Source organism: Eurytemora carolleeae, unplaced genomic scaffold, assembly GCF_000591075.1.
Source record: "Eurytemora carolleeae unplaced genomic scaffold, Eaff_2.0 scaffold263, whole genome shotgun sequence".
NCBI lineage: Eukaryota > Metazoa > Arthropoda > Copepoda > Calanoida > Temoridae > Eurytemora > Eurytemora carolleeae.
The window spans coordinates 103,672-120,481 of record NW_019396161.1 but is presented as its reverse complement, the minus strand read 5'-3'; the positions used below and the strand labels follow the sequence as shown (position 1 = coordinate 120,481).

At 31.3% G+C, this 16,810-nt stretch overlaps 1 protein-coding gene across 3 annotated transcripts; it reads right to left on the bottom strand.

Moving 5' to 3' along the window:
- Positions 1-739: 739 nt before the first annotated feature.
- LOC111696847 (histone-lysine N-methyltransferase SETD7) lies at positions 740-14,924 on the bottom strand. 3 transcript variants are annotated; one of them, XM_023466592.1, is made up of 19 exons: positions 14,835-14,910; positions 13,124-13,189; positions 12,488-12,536; positions 12,234-12,286; positions 11,637-11,719; positions 8,897-8,957; positions 7,509-7,606; positions 6,939-7,003; positions 6,754-6,779; positions 6,651-6,692; positions 6,381-6,464; positions 6,274-6,321; positions 5,766-5,813; positions 5,325-5,394; positions 5,018-5,073; positions 4,282-4,349; positions 3,888-3,944; positions 1,294-1,351; positions 740-824 (listed from the first exon to the last, which is right to left on the bottom strand). In XM_023466592.1, the coding sequence occupies exons 1-19, from the start codon at positions 14,871-14,873 to the stop codon at positions 756-758; spliced, it is 1,140 nt and encodes a 379-aa protein (XP_023322360.1). In that variant the 5' UTR covers positions 14,874-14,910; the 3' UTR covers positions 740-755. The 3 variants fall into 3 exon arrangements, with proteins under 3 accessions (XP_023322360.1, XP_023322362.1, XP_023322361.1); XM_023466594.1 differs by lacking the exon at positions 13,124-13,189 and having other exon boundaries at positions 14,835-14,924; XM_023466593.1 differs by lacking the exon at positions 6,651-6,692.
- Between the last annotated feature and the right edge of the window lie 1,886 nt (positions 14,925-16,810).

The following is a 16,810-nucleotide window of genomic DNA, read 5'->3' as shown; positions in this document are numbered from 1 at the left end:
AGCAAAAAAGTAAACAATCAAACATCGTGATGTAAATAAATCTGCTGATAGAGCTCTCTACTTGAAACCGGGAATAGAACCTCATAGAGTTGGATCGCATAGAGGTCGTCTGAGTTTATTTGACAAGATAAAGAATCCAAAAATTAAAAATTAAAAAAAAACTAATTCTGAAAGTGTATCCACCCCCCAAATCAGGAGTTTTGAACGTCGAATTTGCGCTCAAACTCAGGATTTACAGATCTTTAAAAAGTGAAATATGTCTCACATGAATCCTAAAGAAGCTTTCCACAACACTGCGTTCTCACTTCAACTACCTTACATAGCCGGTCACTCCCTTTAATTCTTAATTTTATATTTCGTGGTTCTATCCTTGCCTGATTCTAGCCGGTACTGGGGCAACAAGGGTAACGCTGGGCACTTCACCTAGTATTCTATTTAATAAAGCTCTTCGCTCATATATATATTATTTGTTAGCTATAGCTGGCCAAACGGCTAAACTAAATCAACTGAATTTTTTGGGCTACCTGTGGGTGCCATAAGCTAAAAAATTAAATGTTTGAAATTCTAGTAGTATCTAGCCAAACAAGAACAGGAGCAAATATGAAAAATCTTAACTTAACAGGTGAAACAGGTTTTCGTTAAGGTTCATTGACTTCATACCAAGGCCCTTGATTTACCGTGAAAAAAAAAAAGAAAAAACGGTTAATTCCGTCTCATATAGCCTTAATTATAATAATTATGGAATAATTAATCATTTATTTTTCAAAAATATTAATTCCAGATTTTAACATTGCCATCCTCCAGTCGGGTAAACCTCGAACATTCTGGAATAAAGTTTTAAAAATATTTGGATTTTTTTCTTCATTTTTGTTCTTACAGAATTTGGTGTCTGGGTGGTAAAAATCAATTTAAATTTCGCGTCATAGGGATTCTAAATTCATTTTTAAATTGGTCTTTATCAAAAAATTACATTATATTTTTTAATTATTCAAGTTTTATTTGTTACATAAATAAAATAATAAGGGTCGTAAAGGAACTGCAGACGTAATTTCGATTAACCCTTTATTTAATGAGTGGCATGTCCGAATGATAATGGTAACAAGAAAAAAGTTGTCTGAGATATCCAATATTATCTAGCTGTTCAAAATTGAGCATTTTCTCTAAATGAAAAAACTTCCGCATTTCTGCTTTAGAAATCAAATGGCGAATATTAAACACTTTTCAAGTTTTTTTTAAAATTGAATGTCACTTGAAATTACAAAGACAGTCCCTTTAAACACATTAAGTCTTTACCTTCTGATGCTTCGCCCAAGCTATTCTATACCAATCAGGCGCAGTTGTCATATCATAACTAAATATAGAAATTTATAAACTATACAAGGTGTTTCTCTACAAATATATAAACTATACAAGGTGTTTCTCTACAAATATATAAACTATACAAGGTGTTTCTCTACAAATATATAAACTATACAAGGCGTTTCTCTACAAATATATAAACTATACAAGGTGTTTCTCTACAAATATATAAACTATATAAAGGTGTTTCTCTACAAATATATAAACTATACAAGGTGTTTCTCTACAAATATATAAACTATATAAGGTGTTTCTCTACAAATATATAAACTATACAAGGTGTTTCTCTACAAATATATAAACTATGCAAGGCGTTTCTCTACAAATATATAAACTATACAAGATGTTTCTCTACAAATATTATTATTGATTCGCCTGAATTTCAGTGAAAACTACAATATATGCGTGAAATCAATATATTTTTTAATTATATGAGATTATAACATTTACGCTTTATGCACAATCTCCATCCTAACAAGTTTTTTTTGAGTTGGTTAAACTCTGAGTCAAACAATTTGACTGACTCAAGGGAAGCTGCAGCAAACTCACATTCAACCTCAATATTTGGATCTGAAGAAGCCCAGGAGTCTGGCATTTTTTCTTTTTAGGCCCGGATTAAGCATTAACTGCAATTACCATGGACCATAAAACGTTTGAAAACTGTAGTTGGAAAAATCTACGGCTTACATGAAGTAAAGATGAATGACAAAGTAAACTTTTTTTTAATTTGGCGCTAGAGAAAACTTTCATGAAATCACTGAACAAACACGTCATGGAGAAAATACAATTTAAGAAAGAAAATGTCTAATGTCTAATCATTTATATATGAAAAGTCATATTTAAAAGTAAGACCTAATTAATTTGGATTTTGTCGTTTTGACAACCTCAGAGCTTGAATTAAACCATTATTGAATTAATCAGGCAGAGTTGTTAAAATTTCAAATCAAATCATCAATTCTCTAAATCATGATAATGGTTTTATTAAAGAAAGCACGCACAATTAAAACCCACATACGTAGGTTACCACAATAGTAAATAGTACACGAGATAGATCTACTGGTATTGGATTGTACTACAAGTACACTAGATAGATCTACTGGTATTAGATTGTACTACAAGTATACAATATATATATCTACAGGTAATGGATTGCACTTCTAGTACACCATACAGATGTACTGGTGTTAAATTGAACTAATAGTACACTAGATAGATCTTCAGGCATTAGATTGTACTACTACTGCGCATATGTATACGTATATATCTATAGGTTTAGTAGTGTACAACTATAGTACACCTGACATATCTACAGGTTTAGTAGTGTACAACCATAGTACACATGACATATCTACAGGTTTAGTATTGTACATTTATAGTACACCTGACATATCTACAGGTTTAGTAGTGTACAACTAGCTAGTACACCTGACATATCTACAGGTTTAGTAGTGTACAACTATAGTACACCTGACATATCTACATGTTTAGTGTGTACAATTATAGCACACCTGACATATCTACAGGTTTAGTAGTGTACAACTAGTACACCTGACATATCTACAGGTTTAGTAGTGTACAACTAGTACACCTGACATATCTACAGGTTTAGTAGTGTACAGCTATAGTACACCTGACATATCTACAGGTTTAGTAGTGCACAAATAGTACATCTTGACATATCTACAGTTTTAGTAATGTACAACTATAGTACACCTAACATATCTACAGGTTTAGTAGTGTACAACTAGTACACCAGACATATCTACTGGATAGTATACAACAATAGTGCACCTGACATATCTACAGGTTTAGTAGTGTAAAACTATAGTACACCTGACATATCTAAAGGATTAGTAGTGTACAGCTTTAGTACACCTGACATATCTACAGGTTTAGTAGTGTACAACTAGTACACCTGACATATCTTCAGGTTTAGTAGTGTACAACTATAGTACACCTGACATATCTACAGGTTTAGTAGTCTACAACTAGTACACCTGACATATCTACAGGTTTAGTAGTGTACAACTAGTTAACCTGACAAATCTACAGGTTTAGTAGTGTACAGCTATAGTACACCTGACATATCTACAGGTTTAGTAGTGTACAACTAGTACACCTGACATACACCCTGTAAGGAGTATGCTATATTTACTATTTTTATCAGTATTATTATGATCGCGCCCATTTGTTTGGCATTGATAAAGTATGAGCTAGTGTCCGGTTGACATCGATAGCCTCATGAGATCGTGCACATAGTTTGGCTTTGATTGATTAATTGCTAGTGTCATTTTTGTCATCAATAGTTGACGAGATCGTACCAATTGTTTGGTATTGTTGGGTTACAAGATTGTAACAGGGTTTATACATTGATAGCTAAATGGAACTAAATTATACCTGGATAGATACGAGTTCGAGAGCAGTTTTGGGAGTAGGGTATTTACTACATATATACTTTTTCTCTTTTATTTTTACAATTTTTTACTTATTTTTATTATAATTTTTTATTTGATCTATCTGTATCTTACCTGTAATTTATTGTAACTTCGCTTCCCGCCTCTATATTCTTTATAGTCACTATACATCTAGATTTTTTTAAAACTAATTAATGAAATACTTTATTACGTAAATACATATTAATTGCATAGTTAAACTCAATACATGCAATCCTTCAGTACACACTTTAACTCATACTTCGGTTTATTAAAATTATTTCAAATAAATACAAAAGATCTCCTAATTTATTTCTCACTTTCTCGCTGAAACAGATAGGAGGAGCTAACAATAGGAGTTATAATTGAAAACATATATTTAAATCTTACGTGAAATTTACGTTGGTTTGCCGTGAACTCTGAACAATATTTTGATCTGTATTGGGGCGTAGTATTTGAATGTAAATAAATGATTAAATAATAAATCTACCTGATCAATCCAAACCTTGGATGCAGAAACAAATCTGTATTAGAGTTAGGATCAAAACTGTGACAGACCTTCAACACATAAAAACTTATTAAAGAAGATGAACTATTGGCCTTCAAACAAACAAATGTAAAATTAAAAATAAACTTATAAAATAAAGACAAATTTATTTTAGATAGAGGTCAATGAACTTTTGTTTAAAATTTAAAGATTTGTATTTTTAACTAATTAGTTGGTTTTATGATCAACTATCACCGAATATTTATCAATTAATTAATTAATTTAATCCGAAGGGCTGCATAAGACACAGATAAATTCTTGAACCCGGGATTTTTAATCTCTGATTTTTTAACGATCAAGATCTGCGACAAATTTCATGTCGTCATTAAATTCCATGTATTGTACAGTGAGAGCCATGACTGTGAAATAGGAAGACGACTGTAAGACTCAAGATATCAATGATTTCAAATAGTCTAATGAACATGAAACATAAACACTTATTTCACTTGGCTGATTTTCAAGCTTCTGGTAAAACTATTGGCTTTAAAACAACATCAAATACACATACGATTGTTTATATGTCGTCTTCCTATTCTCTAGTTTTATGGGTGACACTGCATTTGGACTGTCTCTTTAACCCTAACGCCAGTACATATATTCTTAAAAATGTTTTTTTGCCCTTCTAACATAAAAATACGATGTACTTATGAAAAACCTTCAAAACTGGCTAAAAAATAACCTTATGGCCTAAAGTCGCCTGATATCTATCCAAGTTGGTCAAATGCTCTGGAATATCTGAAACAAAAAGGATAAAAAGAAATTGAGTCTTTGCCACAATCTCAAACTTTCTATCCCTTTATAATTGCAACCTGATGGTATAAACCTTTGATATTTCAAACTTGGGTTATCTAATCTAACAGAATTCATAATTTGAAATATAAAAGTTCTACAATGTTTAGATAACGGGATTAGAAAATCAGAGTTTGTTGCATAGCTCAGTTCCTGTATTAGAAAAAAATCCAGTTTTGAAAAATGTTTCTTTTTACCTAAATCTATGTCTTTGTCCAGTGAAATTCTATAAGGCGATGTTGTATCGAAATCATGTTCTGCTGCCACCTACATTTATTAATAAAATATATTTTATTTAGATTAGATTACGAGGCATGCCTTCGTACCATTTTATGTTATAAAAATTTTAAAAAATAAATAATAAAAACATTTTAAAAAATATATTAGATTAATTATAAACTTACGAACAAATATTTTTACCATAGAATGAAATTTAAAAAAATATAAATATAATCTTAGTAAAATAAATTTATTTGTTATTTCACAGATAAATGATTTTCATATTTCAGAGATCATATTTCATATTTCACAGATTGATGTATTTCTTATCTTACAAATATTTTTTATGAATTTTGGGATTAATCTTTTTTCTTTTTTTTTCATTAATAAAAATAATAATAAGTAAATATATTCTTCACCTTGTGTCCATTATAAAAACCAATAACAGTTCCGAAAGCTATATCAACCTTAACAGAAGATAAAATTAATTTAATCATGATCAAACATAAATAAGAAGAAGAAATGGGGGAATATTATTGACACTTAATTTGAGATTGAGCTTAAAGATATGAGTAAATATTTTTTTGTTAATGTCTGAATAATTTTCACCAGAAAATTGTTCGATATTTCAGTTCGGAACTTTTGTTTATATTTGTGCTCATCTACTGAATATCTGCTCTTTTATATCGACTAAATACTTCATAAACGGAAAACAACTGACTCATATTTCGCATTCTCCCATTGGTTGAGAGACAATTTTGTTATCAATATTTTCTGCAGGGAGAGACCCTCGAATTGGTTATATACTCGGATCATCATTAAAAAGTTGACTCAATCCGTACGTGTGATCACAAAAGATACGTACATTTATGAATTGTCAAGGAATCAGCAAAACATAAGTTTCGATCTTATCTTCAGTTTTCTAACCTTGGCAAACAGTCCCTGGCCCGCACCCGGGATTCTACTTTCTCCGACCTAAAACAGTTTTTATAAAATGTTTTTTTTTTAAATCATGTTTTGATTTAAAATCTGACCTCTACGAAGATAGATTCATACGGTTCTGCAAGAAGAGGAAAAGATGAAAAGAGCTCAGAAGACGATATATCCATTTTGTATTCCTTTATATATTTCCTCACATTGATTTTTTTCAGGTGTCAACAGACATGGAGAGAAGTGGGTAATCAATTTTTATCTTAGTTTCTTTGCAATATATTTTTAAGCCCCCCCCTTCCCCAGAAAAAAAGCAATTGAAATTAGTTTTAGCGTTGATGTTTGAATAAGGTGAGAATTTGTGCAATGGGTTCCTGATTGGATATTGTTGAAGTAACAGGCCTGATAATAGAACCCTGGAAATGGATAATTTATTTGTTTCAAAACATTCTGATGGTTTGTAAATATTACTGCTACCTGAAGCCGCTCATCAGATTCAAAACCTTAAGAAAACTGAATCTTTTTGTACATTAATTTTTTTCTAGTTTTTATTTTAATTTTTGCCAAATTGGATACTGATTTATTAATGTATAATTAAGGTTATATTAAGAATAAATTAAAAATTCAGATTTCAAAAATGTTATTCAAGTATTCTTAAATTCCTGTTACTTCAATGAGAAGACCAGAAACCAGGAGACAATCCTTAAAGGTTCCAGAAAACCCTAATCTTAAACAAACATAATGCATGGCTGTGCAGTGTGCATTAACGCTTATCAGAGAATAGGAAAAGTGTCATGAATGTTGAAGACATAAAATTTAATTGCGAGTAAATTATTTTTCTATCTCAAAAAGTTATCTAACATTTGATTTGCCGAAAATGTCTTTTAACGTCTAAAGGAGAATATGTAAAGAGTAAAAACATTTCAAAATAATTTCAAATAACCTTCAATGTTCCTGCAGTTTCTCATCAAGGTTTGAAAATTGCAAATAAAAATATAAATTTAAAAACTATATTTGAATTTATACAAATTGTAAAGTAAATTTATTCTTAATTTTAAGATATTTTAAAAATAATTTAATTAAGATTTGATCCATCACTTCCGGAAAGATGTAAGATAAGGGATTTTTTTTTGACACTTTAAATTGTCCAATCTATATTTTAAGAAACTGTTTACGAATTAAAGGGCTCGACCGGTAAAGAGGGTAGTTGAGTTTTTTGGTTCTAACTGTACCTACAATCTGGATATAGATAGATAGTTCCTGGTCCTGAGAATACTACATTACTAGAGATCATAAACCCTCCTCCTGGTACACTTTTCCAGCAGACACCCTGGATATATAGATCATACTCCTGGGACACTTTTCCAGCAGACACCCTGGATATATAGATCATAATCCCACTACACTTTTCCAGCAGACACCCTGGATATATAGATCATAATCCCACTACACTTTTCCAGCAGACACCCTGCATATATAGATCATAATCCCACTACACTTTTCAAGTAGACACCCTGGATATATAGATCATACTTCCGCTACACTTGTCCAGCAGACACCCTGGATATGTAGATCATAATCCTGGTACACTTTTCCAGTAGACACCCTGGATATATAGATCATACTCCTTGTACACTTTTCCAGCAGACACCCTGGATATATAGATTATACTCCTGGTACACTTTTCCAGTAGACACCCTGGATATATTGATTATACTACTTTACACTTTTCCAGTATGAATACACCCTGGATATATAGATCAGTAACCAGTATACACCCTGGATATATAGATCAGTAACCAGTATACACCCTGGATATATAGCTATCAGTAACCAGTATACACCCTGAATATATAGCTATCAGTAACCAGTATACACCCTGGATATATAGATCAGTGACCAGTATACACCCTGGATATATAGATCAGTAACCAGTATACACCCTGGATATATAGATCAGTAACCAGTATACACCCTGGATATATAGCTATCAGTAACCAGTATACACCCTGGATATATAGCTATCAGTAACCAGTATACACCCTGGATATATAGATGAGTGAACAGTGGATATATAGATCAGTAACCAGTATACATTCTGGATATATAGATCAGTAACCAGTATACACCCTGGATATATAGATCAGTGACCAGTATACACCATATGGATATATAGATCAGTAACCAGTATACATTCTGGATATATAGATCAGTAACCAGTATGCACCCCGGATATATAGATCAGTGAACAGTATACACCCTGGATATATAGATCAGTGACCAGTATACACCCTGGATATATAGATGAGTGAACAGTATACACCCCGGATATATAGATCAGTAACCAGTATACACCCTGGATATATAGCTATCAGTAACAAGTATACACCCTGGATATATAGCTATCAGTAACCAGTATACACCCTGGATATATAGCTATCAGTAACCATATCCGAACACCATTTTTTGTTTATTGTTTATTATTAGATGCTGCTTTGGGTTAGGCCGGATGAAGTCATTTTCTTTACAGAGCGCAGCGGCTAGGAAATGTTAGGAAGCGAAGTGTAAAAGCAAACGAGACAGACATGAACAGTGTAATATTAAAGGGCTTAAATCTTACCAATAATTTTCCATATGCAATGCAACCGTAGAATTCTAGGTCCCCAAGCCCATTCATTTTCCTAAAGACAAAAATTAGCATTTAAATAACAAAATAAAAGGGGTTTTGGCTTACTTCGAAAATATTCGATGGTGATTGCTACTAGTTTTACATCTATCGGTTGCGACTTTAAAGAGAAAATTGTTAAAAAAAGGACTCATAGCGTCCAAACAAAATCAGAAAGTTGCAATATTCGACACATTCGTAAACAAATCATTTAGATATGACAACCTATAATCATCGTTTTTTTTCGCGCATTCGTTTATAGTTTGATATTTCAAATTATATTTCATTTGTTTTATTTACAATGCACTTAAAGCGACGATCTTTGTTCGCTAGGCGACGCTCCATGCAATGTCTAACCACACAGAAACATCAAGAGCAGATGATTATAGGTTGTAATATCTTAATGATTTGTTTAGAATTAAATTAATTCTTTTGCGATCCGAGTAGAATATTGCAACTTTCTGAATTTGCATGGACGCACCGTTCTTCGGTATTAGTCGTTTTTAACAATTTTCTCCTCATAGACGCAACAGATAGAAGTAAGATTAGTAGCGATCACCATCGAATATTTTTCGACGTAAGTCAATACTCCTGTTATTTTTATAATACTCCCTTTCAACCTGGAAATTAGATTTAAAACATTGTATCTTTCCCATTCTAACATTCTCATAAAATACATTGAGCTCTTAACATTGCTCTGCATTGTTAGAGCTTTCATAAACTGCGCTCTTGCAGTAATTTTAGCTTTCATTACTTTAGGTCTATACTCTGTTTGCGCCGAAAAAAACGCCGAAACGGATGAAAACCTTTTTTACAATTCCTCATGATAATATCTTATTGAGGCGTATACAGGAGAGTGGCTTTGGAGCATAAACCTCCGCTTAGATTAGTGAAATCTATGATTTACAGCGGGTTCATGTCAAATTAGATTAGATGAAAGACATCTAATCTATAGACATTCGATCTGTTGGTGTACTTAAAATACTTAAAAGTATTTTAGATAAACATTTTTCTTATTTTAATTTTCTCTTCTTTGAATTTAGCTAATTAAAAAATTAAATTCAAAAATAGTTGTAATTGAAGTATCTACTAGAAGTTCTGAACTTACAATAATGAATATAATCAGGAAGCTACACTGTACACAGTACCCAGTAAAGTACACTGTAATCAGAAAACTACAGTCTGCGACACTGTACACAGTACACAGTGCAGTACACTGTAATCAGGAAGCTATAGTCGGCTACACAGTACACAGTACAGTACACTGTAATCAGGAAACTACAGTCTGCGACACTGTACACAGTTCACAGTACAGTACACTGTAATCAGGAAGCTACAGTATGCTACACTATACACAGTACAAAGTACAATACACTGTAATCAGGAAGCTACAGTCTGCTACACTATACACAGTACACAGTACCTATACACAGTACACAGTACAGTACACTGTAATCAGGAAGCTACAGTATGCTACACTATACACAGTACACAGTACAGTACACTGTAATCAGGAAGCTACAGTATGCTACACTATACACAGTACACAGTACAGTACACTGTAATCAGGAAGCTACAGTCTGCTACACTGTACACAGTACACAGTACAGTACACTGTAATCAGGAAGCTACGGTATGCTACACTATACACACCCCCACACGGATAAAGGGAAAAGTACGATTTAAATAGAATTTGACAATCCTTTCGTTAAATTCAAATACAAATTTTGTTTACAAAAAACAGGCTTAAGATTTAAAAACAGTTTTTTTTTACCGTAACATTGGAGTTACCTCCGTAAAACGTTTAAACAGTTCCCTAAACTGTTTTTTTTTTACTAAAACGGTTGGTCTATTTAAAAAAGTCGTTGCCTGAAAAATGAATACCTAATTTTGATTTAAACTCAATGACTGACTTAGACAGAGGGAGTATATCAAATATCTGCAACATTATTGGTAATTTTTTTAGACCTCGTAGCTTCTCTAGTTTTGATTTTACACTGAAGTAGGAGAAAGTTACATATTTGAAGGTCTGCTACATTTTTATCCTTCTCAGGTTTTCAACAAGAGAAATATGATTGAAAACATTTATAATTTCAATCTTAAAGGGAGTATTCGCGAAAAATGAAAGGGGGTATTGGCTTATTTTGATAAAAAAGCGCTTTTGATCGCTACTATTCTTACTTCTATCTGTTGCGTCTATAAGGAGAAAATTGTTAAAGACGTCTCATACCGAATAACTTAGCGGCCATACAAATTGATCTTATAGACGCAACAGATAGAAGTAAGATTAGTAGCGATCAAAAGCGCTCTTTTATCGCATTGAGCCTATACCCCCTTTCATTTTTCGCGAACACTTCATTTAAGTACACTTTACTTTAGTTTCCTGTGCACGCACCTCTGCACCTTTAGTAAACGTAAATTCAACCTATATAAAGCATAAAGTCTGACAGCGTCAACCTTGTTGCACCGGCTAGTCCTGTCCATAGAACTAGGTAGTAGGTATAGTACAAACTAGGACCGGAAAGGTCGACCCGGCTCGGAAATTCAAATGTACTACAGCTGCCCGTGTGTGTAACCGACATATAATTTATTTTATTTGTTTTGTTTTGTTTCAATTTAGTCTACATACAAATTTGTAATTGAAAATTTTATTTTAATTGAGATTTTGCACAAATATTTTTTACCTAAACCTTACCTGATCACCCCGTGGGGCTTCTTGTCCTTAAAACAAGCATCAAATATCGACCCATCTTCATGTTCGGAGCGAACAAATCCATCCTTATCGTCAATAAATTCATTATCTGGACTTTGATTATATTATTGCCGTCGGCCACCATGATTAATATGGTCATATACATTATTAACCCAATGATCATTATTAACCCAACGATCATTATTAACCCAATGATCATTATCAACCCAATGATCATTATCAAACCAATGATCATTATCATTTAAAATTCGGTGATGGTTATGGACCAAACCTCTGTAACGTAAAAAAAGTAGATGTTAGTTCCACATTTATTGAAAATATCATTATCAAACCAATGATCAATATCAACCCAATGATCAATATCAACCCAATGATCAATATCAAGCCAATGATCATTATCAACCCAATGATCATTCCTGTTATCAATAATAGTTTTTCTGATCATCGTCAATGAAATTTTCATTTTAATTTACCCATTCTTCTTGGGACTACAAAAATAGATTAGACAAACAGATTTATATTTTGCGATTGTTAACATTATTCACCATATCTTTAATTTAATGCTTTTAAGAAGTTTACCTTTTTTTCGTAATTTTTTCTGATATCTTCAAGCTGATTCATCCACGGTATTCCTGAGAGAAGAAACAAAATTTCTAATTTCATCTAAAATCTTATTTTTAAAATTTCATGAAGAGGCAATTTTTATTTTCTTTGATGTGACAAGGCACCCTCTGTCTAAGCAAAAACAAAGTTAAAACTTTTTAAGAATGATTAAAGATTTATGTGGAATAACGTCAAAATACAATTTTACATGGTTTAAAAAAATCTCTCACCAGTTGTATCAATTTCCATCCCTTCTTTAACTAGTTGGTCCAAAATTATCTAAAAATCTCTTTTATTTCAATGGTTCATATCTAATTATTCAGTTTTTTTAAAGAATTAAATTTTTTAATTTTAAATGGCACATTACTGGTTCAATAACTAACAATTTCAAACCTTTCTAATAGATTATATCTATAAAATAGTGCCTTATGAACATTATTTTGAGGAGTGGAAATGTTATAGTGGTGCCACCTCCCATATATGTTCGCTAAAGTTGGCCAAACGGGAATATTTGCCAAACGGCTGGACTGCAAACTGGCTAAATTTATTTGAGGAAACCATTGGCTAAAAAATTCAACTTTTTTGTTGGGTAACGCCTGGGCCACGCCGGGTTCTTCAGATTTGTAAATATGTTTCTTGCTCTTTAATTGATGTAAAGTTGAAAAAATTGGAAATATGTTACTTGCTCAAGGACTGTTGTACAGTTAAATAAAATATATTACTTGCTCAAGGATTATTTTACAGTTAAAAAAATGTAAATATGTTACTTTATAAAGGATTGCTGCACAGTTGAATAAAATGTAAATATGTTACTTGATCAGGGATTACTGTACAGTGTACAGTTGAATAAAATGTAAATATGTTACTTGATCAAGGATTGTTTTACAGATGAAGTCAGGATCACAAATATCTCTGATCCAGGTATGCAACATCTAGATATTTATCATTAAATAGTAACAGAATGAACTTCATTTGCAGAAGAGACCACGGATAATTGACAAAATTCAGTACTTTTTAAAATTGCACTTAAAGTCGAAATTACCTTATCCATTTAAATACATTAAGTGAGATGGTTTATTTTTTATCATTATTAGATCTATCAGAAATGCAAATGATAAAAATTTTCGAAGTAACCAATAAAAACAAAAAAATTTAGTTTTTGTTAATTCCACTAATTAGAATTTGTAACTTGAAGGTCTGCTATTTAACTGCAAAAATACCAGAGAACATATTAGAGATATAGCTCAGTTGCAATATATAAGAGATGCATATCCAATTAAGGTGAGGGCGACATTGATCAAACTTTAAATCGGATATCACTTTAAAATAAGGAAAATCCAGAAAACATAGAACACTGAAATTCACTTTCAATATTTATGAATTATGATTGACCACGACTATGTCGAAACTGTGAATTGTATCTGATAGAATCAAAGAAATCAAATAATTTATTTTCTCGTTCCAAAACTATTATTATTTCATGTTGATTAAATCTGTTCTAAAAATGCAGAGTTGAATATCTAGAGATGAATATCTAGAGTTGAATATCTAGAGAATATCTAGAGATGAATATCTAGAGTTGAATATCTAGAGTTGAATATCTAGAGATGAATATCTAGAGTTGAAAATCTGGAGTTGAATATCTAGAGATGAAGACTCTTCTCTCAGTTCATTTGTTAGAAATAAAAAAACTTTTTACATTTGCATACAGTAAATAGATGCAGATTAAACGTTGCACTTTTTATCATTTCAAAAATAAACTTTGAAAAGTTAAGATAATAAAGGGAGACATTTGGTCTATTTATGTACTGTACGTTCACTGTACTTTCACCGAACTTTAACCGCACATTTACTGTAATTTTATTGTACTTTTCTGTACTTTTATTGCACTTTTGTATGTACAAACACTTGAACTGTACTTTTACTGCACACTTACTCTACTTTAACAGAGCTTTTACTGTAACTTTGCTGAGTTTTTACTGTAATTTTGCTGAGTTTTTACTGTAATTTTGCTGTACTTTTACTGTAATTTTGCTGTACTTTTACTGTAATTTTGCTGTACTTTTACTGTAACTGCACACTTACTCTACTTTAACAGAGCTTTTACTGTAACTTTGCTGAGTTTTTACTGTAATTTTGCTGTACTTTTACTGTAATTTTGCTGTACTTTTACTGTAATTTTGCTGTACTTTTACTGTAACTTTTTTTTAAATACATAGATTGACCAAAGGAACTGAGTTTTTGCAACAAACTCAAATTATCTAATCCCTATATTTATACAACCTGATATTGGAAACCTTTGATATTTCAAACTTAGATTATTTGATTTAAAAGAACTTTTAGTTTGAAATATCAACATTGGGTTGCAAAGCTGTAAAAATGATAAAATCATAGATTGTGTCAAAAACTCAGTTCTTTTAAACGACAAATAGTAAATCGTGAAAAAGTTTATCAAAATTGATCAAATGTGACATGACCAAAAATAAAAATCCAAATGCGAATCGACGAAATGTAAATTTATTAAATTGTAATTAAATTAAAATTAAATTTAAACGACGAAAAGTCTCTATCATCTACCTGAATACTTGATTCTCCAAGATAAGCAGATTTATTCATTTTGTTTTTCTTAATAAAACAATTGTATTGTATTGTATTGTATTGTATTGTATTGTATTGTATTGTATTGTATTGTATTGTATTGTATTGTATTGTATTGTATTGTATGTACTGTATTGTATTGTATTGTTATTGTATTGTATTGTATTGTATTGTATTGTATTGTATTGTATTGTATTGTATTGTATTGTATTGTATTGTATTGTATTGTATTGTATTGTATTGTATTGTATTGTAATGTATTGTATTGTAACTGCCCAAAACTGCACTGCAAATGTCTGATCAGATGAGTTTAAAAGAAAGCTTGACCTGTAGCGTAATGTATCAACTGTAGCAACTATGAGTATGTAGGGTTACCAGCAAAGAATGAGATTTCAAAGACGACTAGAGGTTTTTCGATTATTTCCTATTATTCATTGTTAACGGATTTTTAAAAATATACTGCTATAGGTCGTCTTTAAAGTTCTTTATTGCTTGAGGTCCCGCACACATTTTTAGTTAAAATTTAAATTTTGCGACTTTACCAGTTTTTTTTTAAAGGATTTTGAAAAATCTACATTTTTCCCACACAAAATTATTCTTTTTCGACATGCCATAAACCTTCCTTGGGTCAGCCATTTTTACATTTCTTTGATACACACAAAAACACCCCAACCAAACATACAATAGCTTGTGAACCCAGCTTTTCCGGGAAACTAAGTTTTTCCTGTAAAAGTCGTCCAACGTAATTTGGAACCTTCTACTGAGTCACCGATCAAAATTTGATGCAAATCGGTCATGGGCGTATGAGTTATATATTCGGACGGACAAACAAACAAACAGAGCTAGATTACTATCAATATATGTATAGATATATAGATATATATTTTACTAAATATTTTAGCATCATAACGGGAGAGCTATAAAGATAAAATTCGAAAAGTTTCACTTCAAGCATTGAAAAGATTAATGGAAATTTTTATAGTCTGTAAATTTGACGAAAAATGTGGAAAATTTATTAGAAAACTCGGAAATTAAGATTTAGAATTTTGGATAAAGTACAAAACCATATTTTGCAATATACAATAAAAAATATACAATTACACTACAATAAAAAATATAATAAACAAATTGCAAGATACACACAATATACAATGTATAATTAAAAAAAAGACGATATACGTTACAATATACAATATACATTGTACTTAAGTATCTAACTGTACTTAAAAATTCAAAAAATATTGTTTATGGCAGAAGGAATTATTAGAAATTACGTTCATTGTCCCTTTAAAGGGAGTGTTCGTGAAAATTAAAGGGGGTATAGCTTATGAAGGAAAATAAGCGCTTTTGATCGCTACTAATCTTACTTCTATCTGTTGCGTCTATAAGGAGAAAATTGTTAAAAACGACTAATACCTAAGAACGTTGCGTCCATACAAATTCGGAAAGCTGCAAAATTCAACTCGGATCGTAAAATAATCAATTTAATTCCAAACAAATCATTCAGATATCAAAAACAAAAGTCATCGAATATTTTTCGACGCACTCGTAAAAAGTTAATATTTCAGAACATTTTTTATTTCGTTTTTTAAAAATGATATTTCGCTGGCGCTGGATTTTCGAACATTCCTGGAAAATATGAAAATGTCGTCTTCATTATCAAAAATCTACGAAACAGGAATAAATGTTTTCAGAAGTAACTATCAGAACATAAAAAATAAAAAATAAGAATTAAGAAATATTAACTGTATATGAATGCGTCGAAAAGTTATCGATGATTATTGGTTGTAATATGTGAAATATTTGTTTGGTATCAAATTGTTTGTTTTTTTACGATCCGAGTTGAATGTTGCAACTTTTTGAATTTGTATGGACGCTACGTTCTTCCGCATGAGTAGTTTTTAACAAATTTCTCCAAATAGACTCAACAGATAGAAGTAAGATTAGTATCGCTT

Excerpts from the sequence above, each read along its gene's own strand:
- LOC111696847 (XM_023466592.1), bottom strand. The coding sequence starts at position 14,873 with ATGAATAAATCTGCTTATCTTGGAGAATCAAGTATTCAG. Across the intron at positions 11,720-12,233 it reads GAAAAAATTACGAAAAAAAG|GATGGATTTGTTCGCTCCGA; the intron begins GTAAACTTCTTA and ends ATTGACGATAAG. Across the intron at positions 825-1,293 it reads CTTGGGCGAAGCATCAGAAG|AATGTTCGAGGTTTACCCGA; the intron begins GTAAAGACTTAA and ends ACTTTATTCCAG.